The sequence below is a fragment of the Dipodomys spectabilis genome, unplaced genomic scaffold (genome assembly GCF_019054845.1).
Source record: "Dipodomys spectabilis isolate Male_0828 unplaced genomic scaffold, ASM1905484v1 ptg000297l, whole genome shotgun sequence".
NCBI lineage: Eukaryota > Metazoa > Chordata > Mammalia > Rodentia > Heteromyidae > Dipodomys > Dipodomys spectabilis.
Genome location: NW_024870974.1, coordinates 16,245,822 through 16,271,970, shown reverse-complemented (window position 1 = coordinate 16,271,970; position 26,149 = coordinate 16,245,822). Strand labels below are relative to the sequence as shown.

Here is a 26,149-nt window from a genome sequence, read left to right as displayed (position 1 = left end):
GCAAGGACAGTGCCCAAGCCCAGAGTTCAAGCCACATGACCAACAAAAAAAAAAAAAGCTCAACTTGTATTTGGCCTTTATTTTCAAATCTTCACTCATGTATTTTCTAATAGAAAATGAGTAATTCTCTAGGTTCTTTACACACACACACACACACACACACACACACACACACACACAAACACACACACACCCCTTTTTCTGAGCAGAACACATTTACTCATCAGTTATATCATTATTCTGTAAAAAAAATGAAATGCTATACTTTTAAATATAAATTTTTCTGAGTAAGACAAATTCATTCATTAGTTATATATATCTTTTTAATTTTTTTATTTTTATTTTATTTTTTTGTCAGTCACGGGGCTTGAACTCTGGGCCTGGGTGCTGTCCTTAGCTCTTCAGTTCAAGGCAAGCACTCTACCACTTGAGCCACAGCACCACTTCCAGGTTTCTGGTGGTTAATTAGAGATAAGAATCTCATGGACTTTCCTGCCTAGGCTGACTCTGAACAACAATCCTCAGATCTCAGCCTCCTGAGTAGCTAGTATTACATCATTAGTGATATTATTATTTTTTATAATGAAACATTACATATTTTATTTACTCCACTTCCTACATACTATTATATTTTCAGCTATCAGTTCTCATTAGCTATCATTAAACCAGTTTAAAGCATTCTGCCTCTCGTTTATTGATTTATTTACTTACTTTTTTTAAAACACATGCCTTCACTATGTTGCCCACGCTGTCCTTAAACTTCAATGCTCCTCTTCCCTCAGTCTCTCAAGCAGCTGGGACTAAAGGTACATGCCACCACACCTGAGAGGCACTTAGAATCCTCATTTATTCATGTGTACTAAGGAAAGAAACTCAGACAACCATGTTCAAAAGTTAAATGTTAAAGGGCCAGGGATGTAGCTGAGTGGTAGAGCACTTGCCTAACATGCACAAACTCTTGAGTTCAATCCTCAAAGCAAGAAATTAAATAACATTAAATGTGAGTAATAATAGAGACTGAAAGTAGGTTAATGGATACCAGGTGCTAGGAAAAGTCAGGAATAGGAAATGAGTACCTAGGGCAGGTACAGGATTTCTGTTGTGGAAATGACGGAAATATTTTGAAATTAGATAGTGGTGATAGTCTTATTACGAATATAATAAAAAACACCCTTAAAGCACCAGGCATTGATGGCTTACTCCTGCAATCCTAGCTATTCAGGAGGCTGAGATCTGAAGATCAAGGTTCAAAGCCACCCCAGAAAGAGACGCTTATCTCCAATTTAGCAACAAAAAAGCCAGAAGTGGTGTTGCAGCTCAAGTAATAGAATGCTAGCACTGAGAAATAGAAGCTCAGGAATAGTACCCTGAGTTCAGCCCCAGGACCATCAAAACGAATAAATGTCACTGAATTGCGTGGCACATAAATAATTATCTCCATAAAAACATGGAAGTGTATAATGCATTGTTTGAATCCCCATGCAAAACATTCAGGTGCTATCCTGTCAGATCAGACCTTGTTCCAGTTATCTTCGCTGCCTTACGTATCACCCCCAAACTTAATAACTAAAAAGCAATTATTTCATTATTCTCACAACTATGTAAGACAAAGATTCAAGAAGGAATGGGAAAAGTTGCTCCAGCTTCAGGTACTTCACAGCTCAGAGTCCCACAGTGGCTGGATCTAGGACAGTTTGGGCCACATGGGGCTGGACAACTCACTTAGTAGAGTTTTGAAACCTCTCCATTTGGTCGCCCTGTTTGAGTGAGTTATTAGTTGAGGCTTCTCCTTAATCCTGGTGGTCCTAGAGTACTTAAAATTGCTGGGCACTGATGTCTGTAAGCCTAGCTATTCAGGAGGCTGACATCTAAGGAACACAGCCTGGGCTGGCTACCATGAGACCTATCTCTGATTAACCACCAAAAAAAGGCACAAGTGGAGCTGCGGCTCAAGTGGAAGAATGCTAGCCTAGAGGGAAAGAAGCTCAAGGACAATGCCCAAACCCTAAGTTCAAGCCTCAAGTTTTTGTTTTTTTACTTGCTTTTGTTTTTGTGCTGGTTTTGAGGCTTGAACCCAGGCCTTCTTGCTCTCATTGCTTTTTTACTCAAGGCTGACACTCCACCACTTAAGCCACACCTCTACTTCTAGCTTTTTGGTAGTTAATTGGAGAAAGTCTCACAGACTTTCCTGCCTAGGCTGGTTTTGAACCACACCTTTGTTCTCAGCCTCCACAGTAGCTAGATTACAGGTAGGAGCAATGTTTTACTAAGTGATAAGAAAGCAGTTTAACAATTTAAAAATGTTTTCTTGGTTGCACAATTCATCCTGTAACTGACAGCATAAAGTTCAGGGCAAAAATAAGTGGACAAACAAAAAAATATATTGTGAAATGGTAATCCCTCTGACAACACCTTAATTATAACAATTATTAGAAAAAATAATAAACTCAGCCTTCTTCACCCAAATAACAAGCTTTTAAAAAATAAGATGGGGGTGGGGAGGAATGTAGTTGTGGAGATGGAAGGGAAGGAATGGTAGGGGAAAAACAAAGGAGGAGGCAACAATGCTTGATAAGAAACGTGCTCATTACCTTGCTCATGTGATTGTAACCCCTCTGTACAGTATTTTCACAATAAAAAACATTTTGAAATAAATAAATAAAATAAAAAATAAGAAGCTAGGCGCCAGTGGCTCACACCTGTAATCCTAGCTACTTAGGAGGCAGAGATCTGAGAATCGAGGTTCAAAACCAGCCTGGGCAGGAAAGTCCATGAGACTCTTATCTCCAATAAACCACCAGAAAACCAGAAGTGGTGCTGGGGCTCTAGTGGTAGAGGGCTAGCCTTGAACTGAAGAACTGAGGGACAGAGCCCAGGGCCAGAATTCAAGACCAACTACTAACAAAAATTAAAAATAAAAATAAATAAAAAATAAGATAAAAGATCTACTATGCCCAATACAGTAAGTGTTATTGGAGGTCTAAGACATTCCAGGATCATCAATCTTTCTTCTAGCAATTTGGGACTTGAGTTGTCAAGTGTTTCTTAAATCACAGTCCAGCATGTGTACTTAATCATAAGGAAGTCAATATACAACTTGAATAAAATATGTAATGTTTACAATCAGCTTTACAAGTCAAAAGGCAAAATTGAAAAATTCTAGGTGTAGAAATCCAAAAGTGCTAATTAGCTTGATTAGATAATTGACTGGATAATTAAATACAAACACCCTAAATAAATGTTAATAAAGGATAACGGCAAGCAGAAATAAATTCAATCTCCACCACCTCAAGGAAAAAAATCAAAAACAAAAAATGGTCAAGACTGTGAGACTGGGATACAAACATAAGACCATAATCTGACTGACAGAGAAATCCTTCTAACATATAGTAAATGCTGGGATTACCAAAGATTTTTATTTCATGTTTATTTGTCAAAAAAAAAACACAAAATGAAAATGTTTCCTGCCTAATTTGCCTAATTTTCACCAGAACATTTCCACTTTTCCAAGGAACTACAGAAAGACCATGAAGTTGGGTCAAATAAAGAACTACAGAGGACACAAAGCAAACAAAGAAGCCACAGAATGTAGGGCAACGCTTATCAGTAAAACCAAATGACTCAGGAGACTGCAATGTAATGGAAGAACTCAGGCGATCCACATTGTGATCTGTGCATTTACACAAATGACGTGAAAACTGTAGAGTCAGGGAGGAAAACTGTGAGAAATGCTTTCCCAGGAATTCTCCACTCCGATGATTTTTCCATTTCATTTAAAATTTTCCATTCCAACTTGGTACCACCAAGTGTGCATTCAGTGAACATTCAGACTGAATTTTTTCTCCATGTGTCTGCTGAGCTATCAAATGGAGATGCAGAACTGAAATGGCACTGTTGCACAGGTGATACCTCCATGTCAGTTACAAATGATTCCAGTATTGTTAAATCTACCCTCCAAATTTCTTCTCTTCTAAGGTGTCAAATACTAACATCTATAGCATTAAAATTTGGTGGGGGAGGGGGGAGAGAAGGGGGAAACAGCCCTGAAGTTTGAACTTAGGGCTTTGTTCTTAAAAGACACAACTCTGTCACTGAGCCATGTTTCCAGCCTTTTGACTATGTCAAAAATAAGTGAGAACTTCCTGCCCAGGTATATACAGGGACTGGGATTACTTCCTTGAGACTTCCTTCTGTAGCTAGGATGAAAGGGGCATGCCCCTAAGCCCAACTTCTTTCACTGAGATGGAATCTTAAAGGCTTTTCTGCCCAGGCTGGCCTGAAACAATGATTTTCCTTGATCTCAGCCTCCCAAGTAACTAGAATGACATATATGCACCACCACACTCAACTATGGGTTCAGAATGAGTCTCACACCCAGGCACGGTGGCTCATGCCTGTAATCCTAGCTTCTCAGGAGGCTGAGATCTGAGGACTGCAGTTCAAAGCCAGCCTGGGCAGAAAAGTCCCCATGAGACTCTTATCTCCAATTAACTACTCAAAAATCCAAAGTGGCGGTAGCACTGTGGTTCAAGTGGTAGAGCACTAGCCTTGAGCACAAAGAGGCTCAGGGACAGTGCTCAGACTCTGAGTTCAAGCCCCACAACTGACAAAGAAAAAAAAAAAAGGAGTTTCACAAATGGTCTGAGCAGGTGGCCTCAAGCCTCAATCCTTTCTCAGTCCATTCTCAGCTTTCATGAAGCTATAATTGCAGGTGTGAATCACTGGAACCCCAGTTAACTTTTTTCTCATTTTGTATTTTCATCAGCCTCAAACATAATTCTGATTAAAAAGACTAGACAGAGACAGAAAATAAATGTCAGGGCCAAGGACTGGAGGAAGGGGAAACAGGAGTTATTCTTTCATGTTTTTGCAACATGAAAGAGATCAAAAGATCCAGAGTAGTGAGTTACACAATCAATCATTAAGTCACAGTATCACTCACAGTATCACTGTATACTTAAAGGTTAAAATGTTAAGTCTGATATATATTATATATATTATACACACATATATATGTATATATAATATGTATCACATATATGTGATAGTTTTATATATGTACACATGTGTATAATATATATCACATATATATGTGATAAGGTGTAAGTTTGTCATATATATACATATACATATATATTTTTTTTTTTTTTTTGATCCAGTCATGGGGCCTGAACTCTGGGCCTGGGCGCTGTTCCTCAGCTCTTCAGCTCAAGGCTAGCGTTCTACCACTTGAGCCACAGCGCCACTTTCGGCTTTTTTCTTTTTGCTTATATGGTGCTAAGGAATCGAACCCAGGGCCTCCTGCATGCAAGGCAAGCGCTCTACCACTGAGCCACCTTCCCAGCCCCACATATATACTTTTTGAAAACTGAGGAATAAAATAACCTAAAAAGCAGGAAGTAAAATCAGTCCTATAGAAATCAGATTAGCGAACTGAGCCATGACTCAAGTAGTGTAACACTACCACTTTCAAGCAGAAGGCCCTGGGTTCATTCTTAAATACTACTAAAAAAGAAATCTGATCAATACCTTCAAAAGTTTTCTTTTGTCAGATATCTGGCAAAAGAAAAGTAATATTACTTAATAGTTCTAGAGAGCATCATTATGACTAAAATAATACAAGAAATATTAGTGCTATATACTGTGGTTGTTTGAAACATGGCTAAATTGTTTTATGGTATTTAAAGAAAAAAGCTGAGGTGATGCTGGCCACTGGTGAGAGACAGAGAAAGCCCAAGACTGACTGTCAGACATGCAGGCGACCAGCTTGGAACTAACCCAACATGGCTGAAAGAGGCAAGTAGATGTAACAGGGGAGACCATAAAGGGAAGATGGGGCCAAAAGCGTCCTCATCCCCAAATGTCTGGCTAAAGGAAAATAAGAAGAAACAGTTATTCCTTTAAAGTAATCCTAGCTACTCAGGAGGCTGAAATCTGAGGACCGCGGTTCAAAGCCAGCCCAGGCCGGAAATCCATGAGACTCTTAATCTCCAATTAACCACCAGAAAACCAGAAGTGGTGCTGTGGCTCAAATGGAAGAGTGCTGGCCTTGTGCAAAAAGCTACAGACAGAGCCTAGGCTGAGTCCAAGCCCAATAGGGAAAAAACAAACAAACAAATAAAAACCAGTTACACCACACTTGATGGCCTTATTTTTTGGTTAAATAAAAATCAATGGGAAAAAAAATCAATGGAATATTAATTTATATCAGATGACCAAAAAGCAATCTATTTTCCTTAAATTGGGAAGTATTTGATACAAATGGCACTAAGAAATGCTACAACCAGTAGCTGTAAAGTTTTCCCTATATACTATATGAATGAATAAAAACAACTCCAGGAAGGGAGTAAATGTCCATATAAAAGAGGGGTTGTGCTTGGGTCAAGATATTAGAATATGGTTCTGTGCGTAAGACTCCAAGCAGTAAGGAGAAACTCTATTTCAAGTGTGAATCAAGAGGTGAATTGAGAGGTGACAGGGAATGTCAATACATGAAGAACAGTAACTCAAGAGACAAGTACACAGCACTTGGCAATTCCAACTCCAGCTGCATGGTAGAACTTACATAGGTAAGCTCTGAGAGAGCTGACAACCCCCAGGACAACAACAGGTCAAAGAAATTGGCCACAGAAAAAACTCATGGTTCTTACAACTGATAAATCCACACAGGGATTTGGTCTTAAAGTAACTCTTCTAGAGATGAAAGTCACTGTATCTTGAACCAGGATGCTATCATCAGGAGCCATCTTGAGAAGGAGTCTATTGTTAGAGATTAAACTGCTCTGAAGATCGGAAAGCATGAAACAGTCAAAACTCAGGTCCCTGATGTAGTAATGGGGGAGAGATGCCCCACATTGATAGTCATGGCGAAAGAGTGTCTACCACAGCCCACTGAGTGTAACCAGCAGAGCAGAGGCTATGAGGCACAGCGATCCCCAGACTAGTCACCATACCAGTCACAAGGGGCTTATTCTGGGAAGACTGGTTGGAAGATTGCTCCAATCTCCAGCTCCCCCACCTCTTCTACCAGAACTCTATTTGCTTCCCCACTCTCCCAGGCATTCAGTATACCCTCAAGCGTCTGGAACAAGTAAGTTCCTAGTGGCCAGTCTACATACCACCTAAGCTTCTTGATACACATTTTTAAATGCTGATGTAAATATGGATCTGTTATCCTAAACCAGCCCAGAGGGAAACCCAGGCTAGGGTTCATCCTACAGTAGAGCACCAACTTGTTTGATGGGACCTGAAGAACTAGAGAAGGCCCCAGTGGTGAACACTACTCACCCCCAACCCAAGCAGATTTCAGTATTAAGAGGACCTCAAAAGAGGCATCTCTAAGCCAGGCCTAAGCTCACACCTGTAATCCTAGATACTCAGGAGGCTGAGATCTGAGGATCTCAGTTCAAAGCCAGACCGGGCAAGAAAGTCTTGTGAGACTCTTATCACCAGTTAACCACTAGAAAACCAGAAATGGCACTGTGGCTCAAGTGGTAAGAGAATTCAAGCCCCACAACCGACAAAAAAAAAAAAAAAAAGGCATCTCTGATCCAAGTACCTTGATTAGGTACTTTTTCACTTGATTTTTTTCCTGTTTTGTTGTTGGGTTTTTGTTAAATTGTTTTGTTCTTCAGAGTGGGTCTCATAGTGTGGGACAGACTGGCGTCCAACTCACTGTGCAGCTCAGAGGGCTGGCCTGGATCTCACAATCCTCAGATCTGAGCCACCTTGTGCAGCTTCTAGAGAATGGGGAGGCGTGCGTGTGCGTGTGTGTGTGTATGTGTCCATCCTAGGGCTTGAACTCAAGGTCTGGGTGCTATCCCTGAGCTTTGTGCTAAAGGCTAATTTTACCACTTGCGTTACAGCTCCACTTCACCTTTTTTTTTTTTTTTTTGGTAGCTAATTGGAGATAGTCTCATGGACTTTTCTGCCAGAGCTGGGATCCTCAGATTTCAGGCTCCTGAGTAGCTAGAATTCTAGGCATGAGCCACTGGCATCCAACTTTTTTTTTTTTTTTAATTGTGAGACTACCGTGCAGAGGAGTTACAATTACATGGGCAAGATAATGAGTACATTTCTTATCAAGCATTGTTGCCTCCTCTTTGTTTTCCCTTTCCATCCCTTCCATCCCCCATCTTCCCACCAGGACCTCCCACCACCCCCCACCAAAGTTGTAAAGTTCGTTTTTCGACACAATGACTTGTATATCTCATTGTTGCAATGGGTCCATCTGTATCCCTATTTAAACGATTTGCTTTTTCCCTTCCCCTCCACAATTTATACCAATATCAAATACAGTGAAAGCATGGGTTGTACCGTGGGGGAGGGACATACAAAGCAACATAGGAATCATCTTATAAATATGTTAGAAACAATAGCATGAAAGGAAGAAAAACACACAAAAAAACATTTGAATACTTATCTTGGGGTTCATTCTCCCAACATCAACTTACCTGACCTTTTCTGCTTGTCTCAGACATATACTAGTTATTGCAAATAAGGGAAACCATGGGACCTATGTTTCTTTGGGCCTGGCTTACTTCACTTAATATAATTTTTTCCAAGTCTTTCCATTTCCTAACAAATGGGGCAATGTCATTCTTTCTGATGGAGGCACAGAATTCCACTGTGTATATATACCACATTTTCTTGATCCATTCATCTACTGAGGGGCATCTGGGTTGGTTCCATATCTTAGCTATGGTAAATAATGCTGCAATAAACATAGTTGTGCTGGTAGCTTTAGTGTGGTCTTGTTTGTGATCATTTGGGTAAATGCCCAAAAGTGGAATTGCTGGGTCATAGGGGAGTTCTATGTAGAGTCTTCTGAGGAACCTCCATACTGCTTTCCAAAGTGGTTGAACAAGTTTACACTCCCACCAACAATGCAGTAAGGTTCCCTTCTGTCCACATCCCCTCCAGCATTTGTTGTTATTAGAGTTCTTAATTATAGCCATTCTAACTGGGGTGAGGTGGTATCTCAATGTTGTTTTGATCTGCATTTCTTTTATGGCTAGGCATCCAACTTTTAATTGGATTTTTTTTTTTTTTTTAGCCAATCTGGGGTTTGAACTCAGGGCCTGGGCACTGTCCTTGAGCTTCATTTGTTCAAGGCTAGCACTCTACCACTTAAGCCATAGAGCCACTTCTGGCTCTTTCTGTTTATGTGGTACTGAGGACTCAAACCCAGGGCTAAATGCATACTAGACAAGCACTCTTACCACTAAGCCACATTCCCAGCCCCTAACTAGATCCTTAATCTCTCTTTTTCTCTTTTCCATTCTGTCAGTTTTTTCTTCCTCACTGTTTTCATTTTCCCCTCGGTCCAGAGGCTTGAACTCAGGGCACTCAAAGCTAGCACTCTACCACTTGAGCCACAGCACCTCCTCCACCTCTTTCTTAGTTGTTTATTGGAAAGTCTTCTGGACTTTCCTACCTGGGCTGGCTTCAAACCACAATCCTCAGATCTTGGCCTCCTGAGTAGCTAGGATTACAGGCATGAGCCACCAGCACCAGATTCTCCCTTTTTTATTGCTTTTTATACTTTCCCTGTCATTTTATTAATTTACAGTATTAATTTTACCTTTATGGATTCTTAATGTTTAAGTTTATCCTATTTTATTGTAGTCCCCTCTTTGCAATTGCTATTTGTGGTGTAGTGTTTTTAACTGGATTTTATGAGATCAATATATTTTGTGTTGTTCTTACTGTGGTTTGTTTCCTCTTTTCTGATGCTGGAGATTAGGCACCAAAAATAAGTATTCTTACTAAGAAAATCTTCAGATGAAAGTAAAACTATCTGTCCCAACAAGGCAACACGAGTCCTCCAAAAGTTCCTCTTTATATTTTGTGTGTATGTGTGTGTGTGTGTGTGTGTGTGTGTGTGAAAATACCATACAGAGGGATTACAATTACATGGGCAAGATAATGAGTACATCTCTTATCAAGCATTGTTGCCTCCTCCTTTGTTTCCCCTTCCAATCCCTTCCCATCTCCCACCCCCCTCCTCCCACCCCAACCCCATCCCCGGCCAAAGTTGTAAAATTCGTTTTTTGACATAACGACTTGTACATCTCATTGTTGCAATGGGTCCACCTGTATCCGTATTTAAATGTTTTTGCCCTTCCCCTCCACAAATTATACCAACATCAAATACAGTGAGAGCAGGGGTTATACCGTGGGGGAGGGACATACAAAGCAACAAAGAAATCATACTATAAATATGTTAGAAACAATAACATGAAAGAAAAAACATTTGAATACTTACCTTGGGGTTCATTTCACCTAAAATCAACTTATCTGACCTTTTCTGCTTGTCTCAGACATATACTAGTTATTGCAAATAAGGGAAACCATGGGACCTATGTTTCTTTGGGCCTGGCTTACTTCACTTAATATAATTTTTTCCAAGTCTTTTCATTTCCTAACAAATGGGGCAATGTCATTCTTTCTGATGGAGGCACAGAATTCCATTGTGTATATATACCACATTTTCTTGATCCATTCATCTACTGAGGGGCATCTGGGTTGGTTCCATATCTTAGCTATGGTAAACAATGCTGCAATAAACATAGTTGTGCTGGTAGCTTTAGTGTGGTCTTGTTTGTGATCATTTGGGTAAATGCCCAAAAGTGGAATTGCTGGGTCATAGGGGAGCTCTATATGGAGTCTTTTGAGGAACCTCCATACTACTTTCCAAAGTGAACAAGTTTACACTTCCACCAACAATGCAGCAAGGTTCCCTTCTGTCCACATCCCCTCCAGCATCTGTTGTTATTAGAGTTCTTGATTATAGCCATTCTAACTGGGGTGAGGTGGTAAGAGGAAAGAAGGATGGCCAATAGACACATGAAGAAATGCTCAACTTGGGTGCTAGGAAGGTGGCTCAGTGGTAGAGCGCTTGCCTTGCATGCATGAGGCCCTGGGTTCGATTCCTCAGCACCACATAAGCAAAAAGAAAAAAGCCGGAAGTGGCGCTGTGACTCAAGTGGTAGAGTGCTAGCCTTGAGCTGAAGAGCTGAGGGACAGCGCCCAGGCCCAGAGTTCAAGCCCCACAACCAGACCCAAAAAAAAAAAAGAAAGAAATGCTCAACCTCTCTAGCCATAAAAGTTTCTCTTTATATTACATACCAATATGGATGAAGCCTTGTATTAAAGATTCATTTTTTAAATTATTAGTGTATTCACATGGGATATAAATACATAGCTAAATAAGTTAAGGAAGATAACGATAGGATATGAAAGAGCAATTGACTGGGCTGGGAAGGTGGCTCAGTGGTAGAGCGCTTGCCTTGCATGCCTGAGGCCCTGGGTTTGATTCCTCAGCACCACATAAGCAAAAAAGAAAGAAAAAAAAAGCAGGAAGTGGTGCTGTGGCTCAAGTGGTAGAGCGCTAGCCTTGAGCTGAAAAGCTGAGGGACAGCGCCCAGGCCCAGAGTTCAGGCCCCACAACTGGACCCCAAAAAAAAGAAAGAGCAATTGACTAAAGAGCCAGAGATTTTCAAAACTAAATACCAAAACTTCAGAAATGAATAGCTAAAAAAAAAAAACTAAATAAATAAGTAAATGAAACATTCTCAGTTGAAGGTCTCACTAGACTATTGAGCACAAGATTAACCAATCATTACACTTCCCCAGTAATACAAAAAATAAATCATGAACAGAACATACAAGATCTATGGGACACAGTTTAAAAGACCAAATCTAATTGGTATAGAAGTAGAGAGAAGTATAAGCTACAGGAATAGACAGGTTTTCACTGAAATTAACAGAAAAGTTCCCAAACCTTCAGAAAGTCACAGACATCTAGAAACAGAAGGTATTTAGAATTATAAATAGACACACTAGGAAAGAGCCTCTCCATATAGTATACCATTGAACTGTGAAGAACTTAAAAGGTATATTGCAAAATATATGAGAGAATAGTTAAGTCACTTAAAAGGCAAACATAGTAATAACAGTAATAAAGTCTCCCAATAAAGAAAAGTTCAGGGCCACATGGATTCATAGCTAAATTCTACCAGACTGTTTAAGAACAACAATCATCTTTAAAATATTCCATAAAATAGAAAAAGAAAGAATGCATTCAAAGTCATTCTAAGTCACTGTTTCCCTAACCAAACCTGGTAAGGATACAATAAAAAAAAAAAAAGAAAGAAACATTCTTGGTGAACACAGATATAAAAGTCCTCAATAAAATATGTGTAAATCAAATTCAAGAACACATTTGCCAACCACTAGCAGCAAATGTAATAGCTACTAAGAGAACTGAGATCTAAGAATTACAGTTCAAAGCTAGCTATCTGATCAGACAAATCCAAGACTAATTAACCAGCAAAAATCTGAAAGTGCAGGTGTGGATCAAATGGTAGAGTACCACCCTTGAGCTGAAAAAAAAAAAATAGCTAAGAGAGACGATCAGGCCCTGAGTTCAAGATGCTAGTGGCACAATAAATTAGTGCCAGAGAAGTAGTTCAATGGCAAAACACTTATCTATCATGGGCAAGAACATACGTAAAATCTCCACCACCACAAGAGTAAATAAGCAAAATCTATAGAACATAAGATCATAGTTTCTGGTGTCTTTTCTTTTTCTCATGTTTGTGATTGCTAGGCTAGTACTCTACCACTTGAGATACATATATCTCCAGCCTGGCTTTTTGCTGGCTATTTTGGAGATGGAGGCCTCCAGACTTTTTGCCTGACCTGGTTTCCAACTTTGACCCTCTGAGTTGCAGCCTCCTGAATAACTAAGGATTACAGGCATGAGCCACCAGTGCCCAGTGACCCTTCCATGTTCTTAATCTCACATACAATTCTATTTAACAGTCATGAATCAAAAATAAGCAATAAAGATTAAAAATAATATTCACAGCCCGACTACAATGGCTCATACCTGTAATCCTAGTTACTCAGGAGGCTGAGATCTGAGGATCACAGTTCAAAGCAGCCCAGGCAGGAAAGTTCATGAGACTCATCTCCAATTAACCACCAAAAAAGTGGAGCTGTGACTCAAGTGGTAAAGTGCTAACAAAAAAGCTCAGAAACAGTGCCCAGACCCTGAATTCATGCCCCAGGACAGGCACAAAAAAATAAAAAAAAGAAAGAAAAGAAAAGAAAAAAGATTAGTCATAAGCTGAAATTTCTACTTACAATTAATCTCTAAAGAACTGGTCATTTCACTTGTTCTTTAATATTATCAAAATAGAAGAAAACTGGAGATACTTTAAATATAATCAAACATCACTTGATACATAAAAAAATGGATGCAAGAAATCCAAGTATATAGTATTAAAATCAATGATAAAGAATCAAGACAATTCATATTACCAATGCTTATAATTCTTAATGTAACTTTTCTTTTTTCCTGATGATTCTAATAGGGCTTGAACTCAGGGTCTAGGCACTATGCCAGAGCTTTCTCACTCAAGGGTAAATGCTCTAACACTTGAGCCATAGCTCCACTTCTGGTTTTCTGGTGGTTAATTGGAGATAAGAGTCTCATGGCCTACTTCTCTGAACATAAAATACTATTTATCCAAACGAATTCTAGGAAATGGAAACATGGGGATTTTTTCTTGGTGGTGGTGGTATTTTTGCTTTGGGTTTTTTTTTCTTTGTCTTTTTAGGGGAGGTGAAAGGGGGGCATAGAAATGGAGGGAGGAAGAGTGAACAAATGTAATCATGGTATTCAGTATACTATGTGAAAAATGAACTCTGCAACTCTAGTGGAAGAGACAGGATGAGTAAACTGGGGGAAATCAAAGGAAAGAGTGACACTATCCAAAAAGAATTATACTCAATACCTTACTTATGGACTGGTAACCCTTCTGTACAACATGTTAATAGTAATAATAAAACTACATATATATTTTTTAAGTCTCATGGACTTTTCTGCCCAGGCTGACATCGAACCACAATCCTCAGATCTCAATCTCCTGAATAGCCAATCTCCTGAATAGCTAGGACTATGGACAGTGGTGCCCGGCAACCTAATTCTTAACAATTCTTAAGGAATTTTGTCAAGTGGCCACCTTCTTAAATTCTAATCCTTTTTTTTTTTTTTTTTCTGCCAGTCCTGGCGCTTGAACTCAGAGCCTGGGCACTGTCCTTGAGCTTCTTTTGGTCAAGACTAGCACTCTACCACTTGAGCCACAGAGCTACTTCTGGCTTTTTCTGTATATATTTCACTGAGGAATCAAACCCAGGGCTAGGCAAGCATTCTACCACTAAGTCACATTCCCCACCCAATTCTAATCAATTTATAGTAGTCACACAGTACAATATATTGTACATAATTCAAACACACAAAATTGAAAAAAAATCCTAGAAGGATACAATTTTAGCTGCTTCAATCATATTTTCTTGTTATAAAAGAAATTTAGGAAAGCATTACACTTCACAGTTACTATGTGATCAGCTGATTCAGACCCAGAGCCTGCCTTACGTCCACATTCAGGTCTATTATTCATAGGACAAAGCATAAATTTCAAACTTTCTTCCTGAAGCATGACTTCAATAACCTGATATAACTGTTCATGAACAATGTATTCAGCGTGACAGAATAAAAAGTCATTCTCTAAAAATAAAAAGTAGAAAAATATCTCAGCGATACACTATGCTGAATTTAGAACTTGGCTAAACTGAGCAACTTTCTGTACGTAGTCTAGCACTTAATAAAGTAAATCAACAGCACAGTCCTTCAAATAGTAATGACTCCTGAAATTTTTTACAGCAAAGCCAATTTGCCAATTTAAGTTCATTACTTACAAGATTAACAAGAAAAGGTGGGGCAGGGGGGACAGAACTTACCTAGCAAGCAGGAACACCTGGATTTAACATCCACTACCACAAAACAGAAAGAGGGGAGGGGGCAGGTTAATAAATGGTCATCATTTGATTCATGGGAACTATTCTGTTTCAAAAATTCATTCCTGGGCAGATAAATGTTAAAGACAGTACAATCGCTAACTGTTGTTAATACAAATGAGCTTTCTATATAGATTACTGACAAAGTATCTGCTGGGTATTAAGTAATCAGAAATAAGGCCAGACAGCAGGGATAGTGGTGCACACCTGTAAGCTACTCAGGAAGCGATGATCAGGAAGATCACGCTTGGGCAAAAAGTTATCATGATCCCATCTCAACTGACAAATTGGGCATGGCAGCACACACTGTCATAAATAGGAATATGACCATCTAAACTCATCCAGGCAAAAATCTCAAGAACTTACCTCAAAAACAATTTAAAAGGGCTAGGAGTATCACTCCTAGCAAGTGTCTGCCTAACAAAAATTAAACTTACCAAAAAGGATTCAAAAGAAATCAAGAACAAGTCTATCAAATTTCTTAAACTTACAAAATAACCCTATTTACACTTTTCTGGCAGTACTGAGGTTTGAAATCAGGGCTTCCAGCTCGCCCGGCTTCTACCACTAAGCCACATTGCTAGGCTTCCTCCACTTCACACTTCTGGCCATAGGCACTGCCTAGCCACTGTAACAATGACATCAAAAACTATCCTGAAATGCTTCTGTGTCTAAATTTACAGTAGTCGAAGAAAATGAGTTGGTGGTAAAGTTAACAATTTCCTAACAGTTTTATATTATCTCTTTAATAATTATTTTTTCTCCTTCTTGGGTACAATGAGCCTATTTTATGCTGATCTCTCGCTTGAAATTGATTGTCATATTACTATGGACTTGCGGAGAAAGAGGAGTTACTGGGATTTAAACTCAGGATCTCAAGCTTACCAGGCAAGCGTTCTGCCACTTGAGCCACATCCTGTCAGCCTTTTTTTGCTCTTCAGTTACTTTTCAAAGGCATCTCATACTTTTGCTCCAGCCCAAGACTATGACACTCCTACTTCTGCCTTCCAGGTAACTGGAATTACAGACTGCGTTCTTACCCCGTGGCTTGTGCTTTGAGATAGAGTCTCAATAATGCTTTTAGTTTAAGGGGTTTTGTTTTTGTTTTTTTTTTTCTAGGGTTAGCTCTAATCCTCCCAATCTCCACCTCCCAAGTAGGTAGGATTATAGGTGTGAATCACTGTGCCCAATCTGCCTTCTCTTAATTTTTTTTTTTTTAAGTGGTGGGGCTTGAACTCTGGGCTTGGGCACTGTCCCTGTGCCCTTCAACTCAAGGCTAGGGCTCTACCACTTGAGCCATAGCACCACTACCCCTTTTCTTAATCTTGTCTTATACCACACAGGACTCATAGGTCTAAATGAAAAAGCTAAAACTACAGTGATCTTGAACATAGGAAGCATTGTAGAGCCAGGTGCTGGTGGCTCACACCTGTAATCCTAGCTACTCAGGAGGCTGAGCTCTGAGGATCATGGTTGAAAGTCAGCCTAGGCAGGAAAGTCCATTAGACTCTTATCTCCAATTAACCACCAGAAAACCAGAAGTAGACTTGTGGCTCAAAGCAGTAGAGCACTAGCCCTGAGCAAAAGAGCTCAGGGATAGCACCCAGGCCTTGAGTTCAAGCCCCATGAACAAAAATTAAAATTAAAAAATTAAAAATTAAAATAAATTTAGATAGTGGTGATAGCTATAAAATTCTATATGAAAGCTGAGTACCAGTGGGTTATGCCTATAATCCTATCTACTTCAAAAGCTGAGATCTGAGGATCGCAGTTCAAAGCCAGCATAGGCAGGAAAGTCCATGAGACTCTTATTTCCAATTAACCACCAGAAAACCAGAAGTGGTGCTGTGGCTCAAAGTGGTACAGCACTAGCCTTGAGCAAAAAAGCTCAGGGAAGCCGGGCACCGGTGGTTCACACCTGTAATCCTAGGTACTCAGGAAGCTGAGATCTGAAGATCATGGTTTAAACCCAGCCTGGGCAGGAAAATCTGTGAGACTATTATCTCCAATAAACCACTAGAAAATCGGAAGTGGTGCTGTAGCTCCAAACGGTAGAGCACTCTCCTCGAACGGAAGAGCTGAGGGACAGTGTCCCAGGGTTCAAGCTCCACGACCGACCAAAAAAAAAAAAAAAAGCTCAGGGACAGCACCCAGGCCGAGTTCAAGCCCTACAAATAACCACAACAACAATTCTATATGAAAATTACTGAATTGAAAAAAAAAAAAGAAATCAAACATGATTCATTTAAAAAAAAGAAAAAGAAAAAGAAATAAAGAAAATTACTGAGTTGTACATGGAAAATACACCCACAGCTTAAACCAGTCAATATGTTTCAATAGCTATGGTCATTGGCCAGCAGTAGTCTAATTACTTTAGAATATTAAAACGGGGGGGGGGGGGGGGGGGGGGCCGGGAAAGTGGCTCAGTGGTAGAGCGCTTGCCTTGCATGCCTGAGGCCCTGGGTTCGATTCCTCAGCACCACATAAGCAAAAAGAAAAAAGCCGGAAGTGGCGCTGTGGCTCAAGTGGTAGAGCGCTAGCCTTGAGCTGAAGAGCTGAGGGATAGCGCCCAGGCCCAGAATTCAGGCCCCACGACCAGACCCAAAGAAAAAAAAAAAGGATATTAAAACGGGGAACCTCTCCAAGAGTTGTGAACATGAATGCATGTATCAACTACCCAGTCCATAAGCCATACTAAACCATAAAGAGAAGAGCAACAGATTAACTGGTCAGCTGAAATCACAGAAGGCAGGCCAGAGGCAAACCAAGCAGACATGGAAGCACACACCTATGGAGACAGAGGCAGGAAGAGTGTGACTTTGAAGCCAGTCTGGGCTACATAGAGTGATTGGTCTGAAAAAAGAACAGAAGCAAAACAGAAATTTTGTGTGTGTGTGTGTGTGTGTGTGTGTGTGTGTGTGTGTGTGTGTGTGTGTGTGTGTGTGTGTGTGTGTGTGTGTGTATGTGTGAAAAGAACAGAAGCAAAACAGAAATTGTGTGTATGTGTCTGTGTGTGTCTGAATTAAGGGGTCTAAACGCTATACCTGAGTTTTTTTGCTCAAGGCTGGGACTCTACCATTCAAGTGACAACTCTACTTCTGGCTTTTTGATGTTTAATTGGAGATAAGCGTCTCTTTGCAGACTTTCCTGCCCAGGATGGCTATGAACAGCAGTCCTCAGATCTCAGCCTCATGAGTAACAAGGATTACAGGCTTGAGCCACTGGTGCCTGGTAAAAATTGGGTTTTTAATAGGATTGTGTTATTGTAAGTCTTGCCCTACTTTTGGGCTTTCAGATAAACGAATCTATAAATCCTTTACATTGTTCTCATTCCAGGTCTTATTTTTTTTTTGCTTATAACACAAACTACAAATTGATAGGGCAAGTGCAGAAACCTCATTAATAAGAACGTTTCTAGAATAATCTTAATCCTTAAATGTAGGATGTCAGGTACTACAGTGGAAAAAATTCTAGATTAACAAACACAAAAGTAAAACTCTACTAAGTGATTATCTTTCCAATGAAAATTCATATAAGAGCTTGAAAAGCAACCACCTACAGGGCCCAGAGATTTTTTTAGTATGTTTTCTGTGCCAGTACTGAGACTTGAACTCAGGGCTTCTCACTCTTGCTTGTTTTTTCCACTTGAGGCTGGCACTCTATCCCTTGAGCCACACCTCCACTTCCCATTTTTTGCTGCTTCATTGGAGATAAGTTTCTCATATTTATCTGCCCAGGCTGACTTCAAACTAACTTCATCCTGAGTAGCTAAAACTACACACTAACTTCATCCTAAGCTAAAACTACAGGTGTGAGCCACCAATGCCTGGCTTGTGTTTTTAAATAATTTGTCATTTTAGGATTTTTTTTATCTAGATTTTTTTCCCAAAAAAAAATCAAAAAGTAAACTCCACTAAGTCCACACTACTATAAAGCAGCAATCAGAGGATAAAGAATAACTGCTGCCTCTTTAAGACTACAAAGTGTACATTGTACATTCAATATGATGGAACTTTGATGAGATCTGCTCGACTCCTCTAGGTATCAATGATCTGTACCAGTGTACTGAGCAGGACATATTTCAAATGCCACATAAAGGGTAATGAAATTTTTTTATTTAAGCTATGAAGGTTTAAAATGTTAATTTAAAAATCATATGCTGGTTGGCACTGGTGGCTCACGACCACAATCCTAGCTACTCAAGAGGCTGCGATCTATATTCACAATTCAACGCCATCCCAGTCAGGAAAGTTGGAGACTCTTATCTCCAATTAACCACCAAAAAGCCTACCACTTGGGCCAAAGCTGAGGCAGGAGAATCTTGACTTTGAAGCCCACCTGGGAATACATAGGTAGACCTCATCTCAAAAAAAAAAAAAAAAGGTCATACTTTCTTTTAATATAATTTTATTGTTAAAGTATTGTACAGAGAGGTTACTTTTTTCACAATTCAAGTGCATTTCTCTTTGGACAAGGAAACCCTATAGTGACTTTTTAAAGACAAAAAAGAAATTATTGAAACATGTATTGGTTACAAGCCCATGGGAAACTTTAATCTTGAACTAAATACTTCAGAATATCTTTAAAGAAGTTTTTTGTTTTCTCTCAGTGCTATGAACGAAAATCAGGACTTGTGTACTCTAGGCAAGTGCTCTATCACTAAAGCTATGTTCTAAGCCCACACAGAACACCTTTAAATCCCTGGTGAAAACAAATTAAAGTCAGCAGCCTATTCCTGATGCACACCAATCCGTTAATTATTCTGGGTCCAAAAGATGGACACGGACACGGACACACACACATATACACACACACACACACAAAAATGGTTTTAAGTTACAGCAAGAAAAATGTAAAAATTAACTATAAGTTTGAAAAACCTGAATATACTAATGTACTTTAATCAAAATTTATCTTTTGTAACATACACTTGCAGAAGCCAGGCACCTGTGGCTCTCAGCAGGCTGAGACCTAAGAATCGCAGTTTGAAGTGAGCCTAGGGAGGAAAGCTCATGAGGCGAACGCCAAAAAAAAAAAAAAAAAAAAAGCCGGAATTGGAGCTATAGCTCAAGTGGTTTAGCCTCTCAGAGACAGCACCCAGACCCTGAGTTCAAGCCCCAAGACTGGAACAAAAAAAAAAATTACAAAGGAATTTATAACAGTAAGATCAAGGTACATTAGCAGAGGTGGGACAGCACTTTATAAAGACACCTCTGAAGCAATTAGATGGCGCTACCACTTCCTATCTGTGTACCTCTGGGAGGTTCAAGTTTATTTCTTTAAAGCATAACAAATAATCTTTAGAACATATATTTCTACTTGGCACAATGGTATGCACTTGTAGACTCAGCTAAGACAGAAGGATCACTAGGAGTCTAGGAGTTCAAGGCCAGCCTAGGCTACATAGAAAACTCTCATGTCAGAAAAGAAAACAGGAAGGGAAAAAAAAAAGAGGGAAAGTGGGAAGGAAAAACACATACTTCAATAAACACTACTTTAAAACTAAAACTACTTCAAAAATAAAAACACTACTTTAATAATAACTTATGGAATACAGAAAGAAGTTACCATCGCTATAAATATGATAATATTCACTAATGAAAAGTCCAGTGAAGAAAGTATGGAGGAGGACCACACAAGGTTTAAGTGATAATGTAATTCCCTGGTTCCTTAGACTGGACGCAAAGGTCATATATTGTTAGAAAGATCATATATTGTTACAATAGTCTATGACTAATATACCTGACACATTCTTTGGTTTGCACCCTACTTTTCACAATTTTGGAAGACTTAAACCAATATATGGTATAAGAAATATGTCAGCCAGGGGCCAGTGGCTCACACCTGTAATCCTAGCAACTCAGGAGGCTGAGATCTGAGGAGCACGGTTCAAAGCCAGCCCGGGCAGGAAAGTCCGTGAGACTCTTATCTCCAATAAACCACTAGAAAACCAGAAGTGGTGCTGTGGCTTAAGCGGTGTAGAGCTCGCCTTGAGCTGAAGAGCACAGGGACAGCGCCCAGAGTTCAAGCCCCGCGACCAACCAAAAAAAAAAAAAAAAAAATGCAAAAACGAGCTTTACAATGTCGGTGGGGGGGGGGAATTGGGAGGGGGGAGGCTGGGAAGGGAGGTGAAGGGTAAACAAAGGAGGAGGCTGCAATGCTTGGTAAGAAATGTATGCATTATCCTGCCCATGTAATTGTAACCCCTCTGTACAGTATGTTCTCAAATAAAATAAAATTAAATTAAAAAAAAAAATGTTCAAGTTAATTTTCTGCATAAAATAAATTGGAAAAATCAACTGTATAAACCTTTTGAGGGTTTTTTTTCTAAACAATGTTTTGAAAGGGAAAATAAGAAATAAAGTCTACCAAGGCAGACTTTACCATTACTATATGGCCGGACCCAATGACTGTAGTGTCCTAAGCTATAAATACTGCTTAGGGGAGCAAACAAGTGTACCCTGACTCATGAGATAGATGCCTTCCTGAGAAAAATGAAGTTCTAAGCATCATCACATTCAGAAAACCCGTTAACCCTAGTGCCTCAGTTTTGACATCTAGAAAATGGTATATGTGGATTAAAAAGAATTGTTTAGAGAAGAATTACATACTATATGTAAACACCTGGCCCACTGCAGGGCACTGAAAAGTGGGCAGTAACTTTCTTTTTTAATCACTCTTAAGAGTTAATGTACTTTCCTTCTCTGAGTAGAATTAAGACAGGCTAGCAACTACTACTTAGGACAGTTCAGTGTGGGCTGACTAGATTCTCAGCAGTTTCTTTAATTCAGTTCCCAAGATTTTGTAGGGAGTGACCAAAGCCCTATGGAAAGACCATGAAAAAGTACTCAGGAGGAGAGAGAAGAGAAACTGTTGTTGTTGTGTTGTTTTTTTTTTTTTTTGAGAAACTGCTATCTAATCCTCTCCCCCCTGGTCTGTGAAGAGAGTCTGTAACAGAACAGACTCTTCCTCAACTACCCTGTCACCTACTACCCTACAAACCACCAACTCTGAAGGACTTCATCAATGACCTTAAAATCTCTACCACACCTACTGCCTATACTTCTAGGTAGTATATAAGCAAACCATGACTACAGAATTGAGCTTTTCTTTAATGATAAAAATGCAAATGATTTAGATTTGGTTATCCACCCCCACACAGCACATTCTAAAGAGTCTAAATCCTCCTGCCAAAGAATGCTGTGACTCCACACACAAGAAAGTAATTATGAACTATATCACTGCCACTACCACTGATTTCTTCTTTTGGGGGGAAGGAGGGAGTGATGATGCTAGGTCTTGAACTCAGAGTCTTGCACCTGCTAAGAAGACTACCACAGATTGCTGTTCTCATTCAAGACACATGAGGTTTAGAAAAAGAAAATCAAAAGCAAGTTTTCAATTATCTCTGTTTTGAGATAAAGGAATAATCAATTTGCCATTTTTCTGGAGACTCACTCATAAAAGCCCCATACACACACTGTTGGTTAACTGTTGAAGCTGAATATGGATGCCAGAGTTCACTATTCTATTCCAGTTTATATACACTTGGATATTTGCATATTATTTAAAAGTGTTTATATATGTCTTTCTGTGGTATTTATACACAAACTCCCAATACAAAACACATATTGCTTTCATATTCCAAAAGTAAGTATATTTGCTGTAGCTACTTTCTCATTGCAAATAACCAGACTAGCAATAAAGATCTAGTAAAGGAAATAATTAACTGCCCTAGAATAAAACAAGTCTAACCTTGAAAATGTAGAAGAAAAGAGGAAAGGGCAAAGCAATTATTACAAGTGTTTCACTTTTCTATATGGTACAGACTGAGTAGAAGAGGCCAAGCATTTTAAGGCCAAATCCCCTTTTGATTAAGTTGATAAGCAGCAGAAGCTGAAATAAAATAACTTTAAAAGTCTCTATTGAAGATAACTATTTCTAAAAATGGAATAGTTTTTTTTAACTTCATATTTCTCAGTAGTAAAATCAGCAACTGCCAATGGCCAAGTGTGCTTTACTGCTTAGATAGGAATCTACCAAAGAAAAACTATCCATTCTTTGCAAAATGTTAACTCAATTTTTTACAAGATTACTTTAAATGCAATCCCAAATTCATCCCCCAAATTCAACTTTTGTGAGTTATTTCTAACAACGGTAATTAAAAACAAATACTAATTTGCAAAAATTAGCCCTTTGTCAGCCCTACTGGCCTAAATTTTGTTTAAAAGGCTAAAACTTAATTTAAAGGAGTCGCAAAAACTTCATATTATTTCTAAAGTTCAAAAATAAAGTCACAGGGACCTGGGAAGGTGGCTCAGTGGTAGAATGCATGCCTTGCATGCATGAGGCCCTGGGTTCGATTCCTCAGCACCACATAAGCGAAAAGAAAAAAAGCCGGAAGTGGCGCTGTGGCTCAAGTGGTAGAGCGCTAGCCTTGAGCTGAAGAGCTGAGGGACAGCGCCCAGGCCCAGAGTTCAGGCCCCATGACTAAAATAAATAAATAAATGAACCAATAAAAACTAAAGTCACAGAACTTCAAGAACTTACTTAAAATTTTATGAAGGGAAAAATGCAGAGGGAAACCCACAGGACCAGGGAGGGGGAGGAAGAAGAAACAAACAAACCAACCATTACACCGTCCCCAGCGCCCCCTCCCCGCGCCAGGCCCCGGCGCGCTCACACCTAAGTCCCTGTGCCCGGACGCCAGCGACCTGTTCACTTTCACAAAACCTGGCCCTGCTCCCCTTCCACGGAAACGACACGAGACACTGTCATGCAGGTCAAGTCGGATTTTGTAGGGGGAAAAAAAAAAGCCCATGGTGGACAGCCTGAAGAAAAGAAAGCACCTGCCTCCAGCCTCCCTCCTCCTCCTCCTCCTCCTCCCCAGCCCCGCTCAGCGAGAAGCGCGTCTGCCTAGGAAACATTCAGTTCTCACCAGGTTGAAGACGGTCTCGACCAGGTCCCTATTGGAGACTTCGCCAACTTCCACCAAGCCCGTCAACACGGCGAATTTCATCCGGATGCCCCTGATGGGGAGCCCGGGCTTCAGGGAGCGGGCGCCCCCCGCTTCCGCGGGGGCTTCCCCTCGCCCTCCGCCGCCCCCGTCATCACCTGTTGGCGGCGGGGAGGGGACGCGGTGGCCCTCGCTGGCCATGGCTCGCGCCCGAGGACGGGCAGGACGCGGGAGAGTCACCGGCGGGGGGGGGACACAGCCGCGGCCGCCCGGGCGAGGAGCGCGACCCGCGCCGCGCGGGGCGCCAGGCGGGGGGACGGGGCGGGGAGGGGGCCCTTGCAACTTGAGGAGGGAACCCCCCAAGGCAGGAGATGCGGAAAGTCCTTGGCGTCGCCCTCCTCCTCCTCCTCGCGGAGAATAGTTGTCCAATCTCTCTCCCCGAGGCTGACAACAACGCCGAACCCTATTGGAAGACGAGGTGTATGTTAACGAGGAGCGGTCGGGTTTGAGGGGTTCGGGGGAGGGGGGAGCACCGCCCGTCAAGTAAGTTGCTAAGGGCACCCCAGGGGCGGCCGGGCTGGCGGAGCGGGCGGCCGAGGGGAGGGCGGGTCCCCGAGGCCCGGGCGCAGGTTCACAACCCCCCCCCTCACGCACACACGCACCCCGGCACCCCAGGTTCCGGGGGCCGGGGGAGCGGGGGTCCCCCACGGCCCGGGCGCAGGCTCCCCTCCACCCCCAGCTCCCGGGGTCGGGGCGCGGCGCCGCTTTCTCCTCACAGGTGCTCCGCGAGCGCGGGAAAAAGAGGAGGAGCCAGGGGGGAAAGCGGGGGACCCTCCCCAGCGACCTCGGCGACAGGAAGCTGCCCCCTCACCCCGACACCCCCGGGGCTCGTCCTCACCCCGCTCCGGGGCGCCGCGACACGGCGGCGGCGGCAGCGGCGATCCAGGGCAGGAAAAGGCGGGGAAGGGGCGGCGACGGCCCTGGGCCCGGCCCGGGAGCGGAGCACCGCCCTCAGGTACCTGCGCTCCCCGGGAGGCGTGAGCGGCGGCGGGGAGGGCGGACGTGGCGGGCCGCGGGGGGTGGGGGGGCGCGCACCTGGTCGCCGCCTTAAGTTTCCCGGGCCCGCGCCCCGGAGTCCGCGCTCTCCTGGCCCGCCCCGCCCCTGCGCTCAGCTCATGTTTATTTTCCTTTCCTTTAATTTTCCTTTTTGTTTGTTTGTTTGGAAAAAGCAGTCACTGCCGGCGCTATGGGCGCCGCGACACCGGCTGCCGCGGGGCGGCGAGGATGCTGCCGGCACCGCTCGCCTCTCCCCAGCTCGCGCGGCCGTCCCCGGGCTCCCCGAAGCTGCTCCCGGCCGCCATGACAGCGCCGAGGGCGGCCAGGCGCGGCGTGCGCGTGCGCGAGCGCAGGGGCGCGCAGGGGCGCGCAGGGGGCAGGGAGCGGGGGCGCGCGCAGGGCCGGGGCGCAGCACTCGCGTTTCCTGGAAGGACGGCGCCGACGCGCGCCCGGGGAGCGGCGCCGCGTCTCCTCCCTCCGAGGACGGCGGGCCCGCCCCTCGCCGGCCCGGGGCGCTGCTGACGCCGCGGTTGTTAGGTTACGGGCGGCTCGGCCACCTGGGAGCCGCCCGCGTTGCCGGGGAGCGGTGTAGTTGGAGCCGCTCACCGGAGGGACCGTCCCCACCCCGGACAGCGGCCGCCCGCCGGGCCCGGAGGCGCGCGGACGGACCCGCCCGGCCTGGCAGCCGCCGCCCCCCAAAACCGCACCCACATTCGGGCAGGAGGGCGCGTGGTGCGCGGCCGCGGACCCTCCTCGGGGGCGGCGTCGGTGCACCCCACGTGCCGGGAGGGCGCCACGTCCACTCGGGGTACCGGTGCTCACGCCTGTCGTCCCAGCTCCGCGGGAGGCTGAGGTGGAGGATGGGGTTCGAAGCCAGCCGGGGCAGCACCGTGAGCCCCCGAAAAGCCGGAAGTGGCGCGGTGGCCGTGAGATAAAAGCCCAGGCCCTGAGTTCCAGCCCCAGCACCGGCAGGCACCCCACACACGCCCCTGGAGCTGAGGGTATCCCCGGACGGATCCTCGGAAGTGTTCTTCCTCTCTTCCCCTCCACCCTGGCTGCTAAGGCTAAGGAAGTCTTCCTGGTGCTTGAGTGAAAAGCAGACTCAATGAAGAGGGTTGTGCACCCTGCTGGCATTCTCTCGTGGTGGTAATTCCTTAGAAAATACATAAATAAAAGGCTATAACTCCTAGCCCCCTAAAAACGAAAATGAATCAAGAGGAGCTCTAGAGGAGTCGGAAGACACAACACTGGTGCAGGGAGAGGAGTGAG

At 42.5% G+C, this 26,149-nt stretch overlaps 2 protein-coding genes across 2 annotated transcripts in view; one reads left to right on the top strand and one right to left on the bottom strand.

Annotated features, from left to right (window-relative positions):
• Lrba (LPS responsive beige-like anchor protein) overlaps positions 1-24,025 on the bottom strand; it is a 443,207-nt gene extending 419,182 nt beyond the window's left edge. Inside the window, 1 exon segment of the mRNA XM_042701880.1 lies at positions 23,807-24,025. Coding sequence (XP_042557814.1) covers positions 23,807-24,025 — 219 coding nt within the window.
• A 170-nt stretch (positions 24,026-24,195) lies between these two features.
• Positions 24,196-25,402, top strand: LOC122127091 (translation initiation factor IF-2-like). The gene is made up of 3 exons (XM_042701601.1): positions 24,196-24,302; positions 24,348-24,839; positions 25,054-25,402. Exons 1-3 carry the CDS (start codon positions 24,196-24,198, stop codon positions 25,400-25,402), a joined length of 948 nt encoding a protein of 315 aa, XP_042557535.1.
• Positions 25,403-26,149: the final 747 nt, after the last annotated feature.

What these genes read in the sequence shown, in the direction of transcription:
- LOC122127091 (XM_042701601.1), top strand. Translation starts at nt 24,196, where the DNA reads ATGCGGAAAGTCCTTGGCGTCGCCCTCCTCCTCCTCCTCGCGGAGAAT. An exon ending in GAACCCTATTGGAAGACGAG is followed by an intron (nt 24,303 to 24,347) that starts GTGTATGTTAAC and finishes GGTTCGGGGGAG; the next exon opens with GGGGGAGCACCGCCCGTCAA. An exon ending in GAGCGGAGCACCGCCCTCAG is followed by an intron (nt 24,840 to 25,053) that starts GTACCTGCGCTC and finishes GTTTGGAAAAAG; the next exon opens with CAGTCACTGCCGGCGCTATG.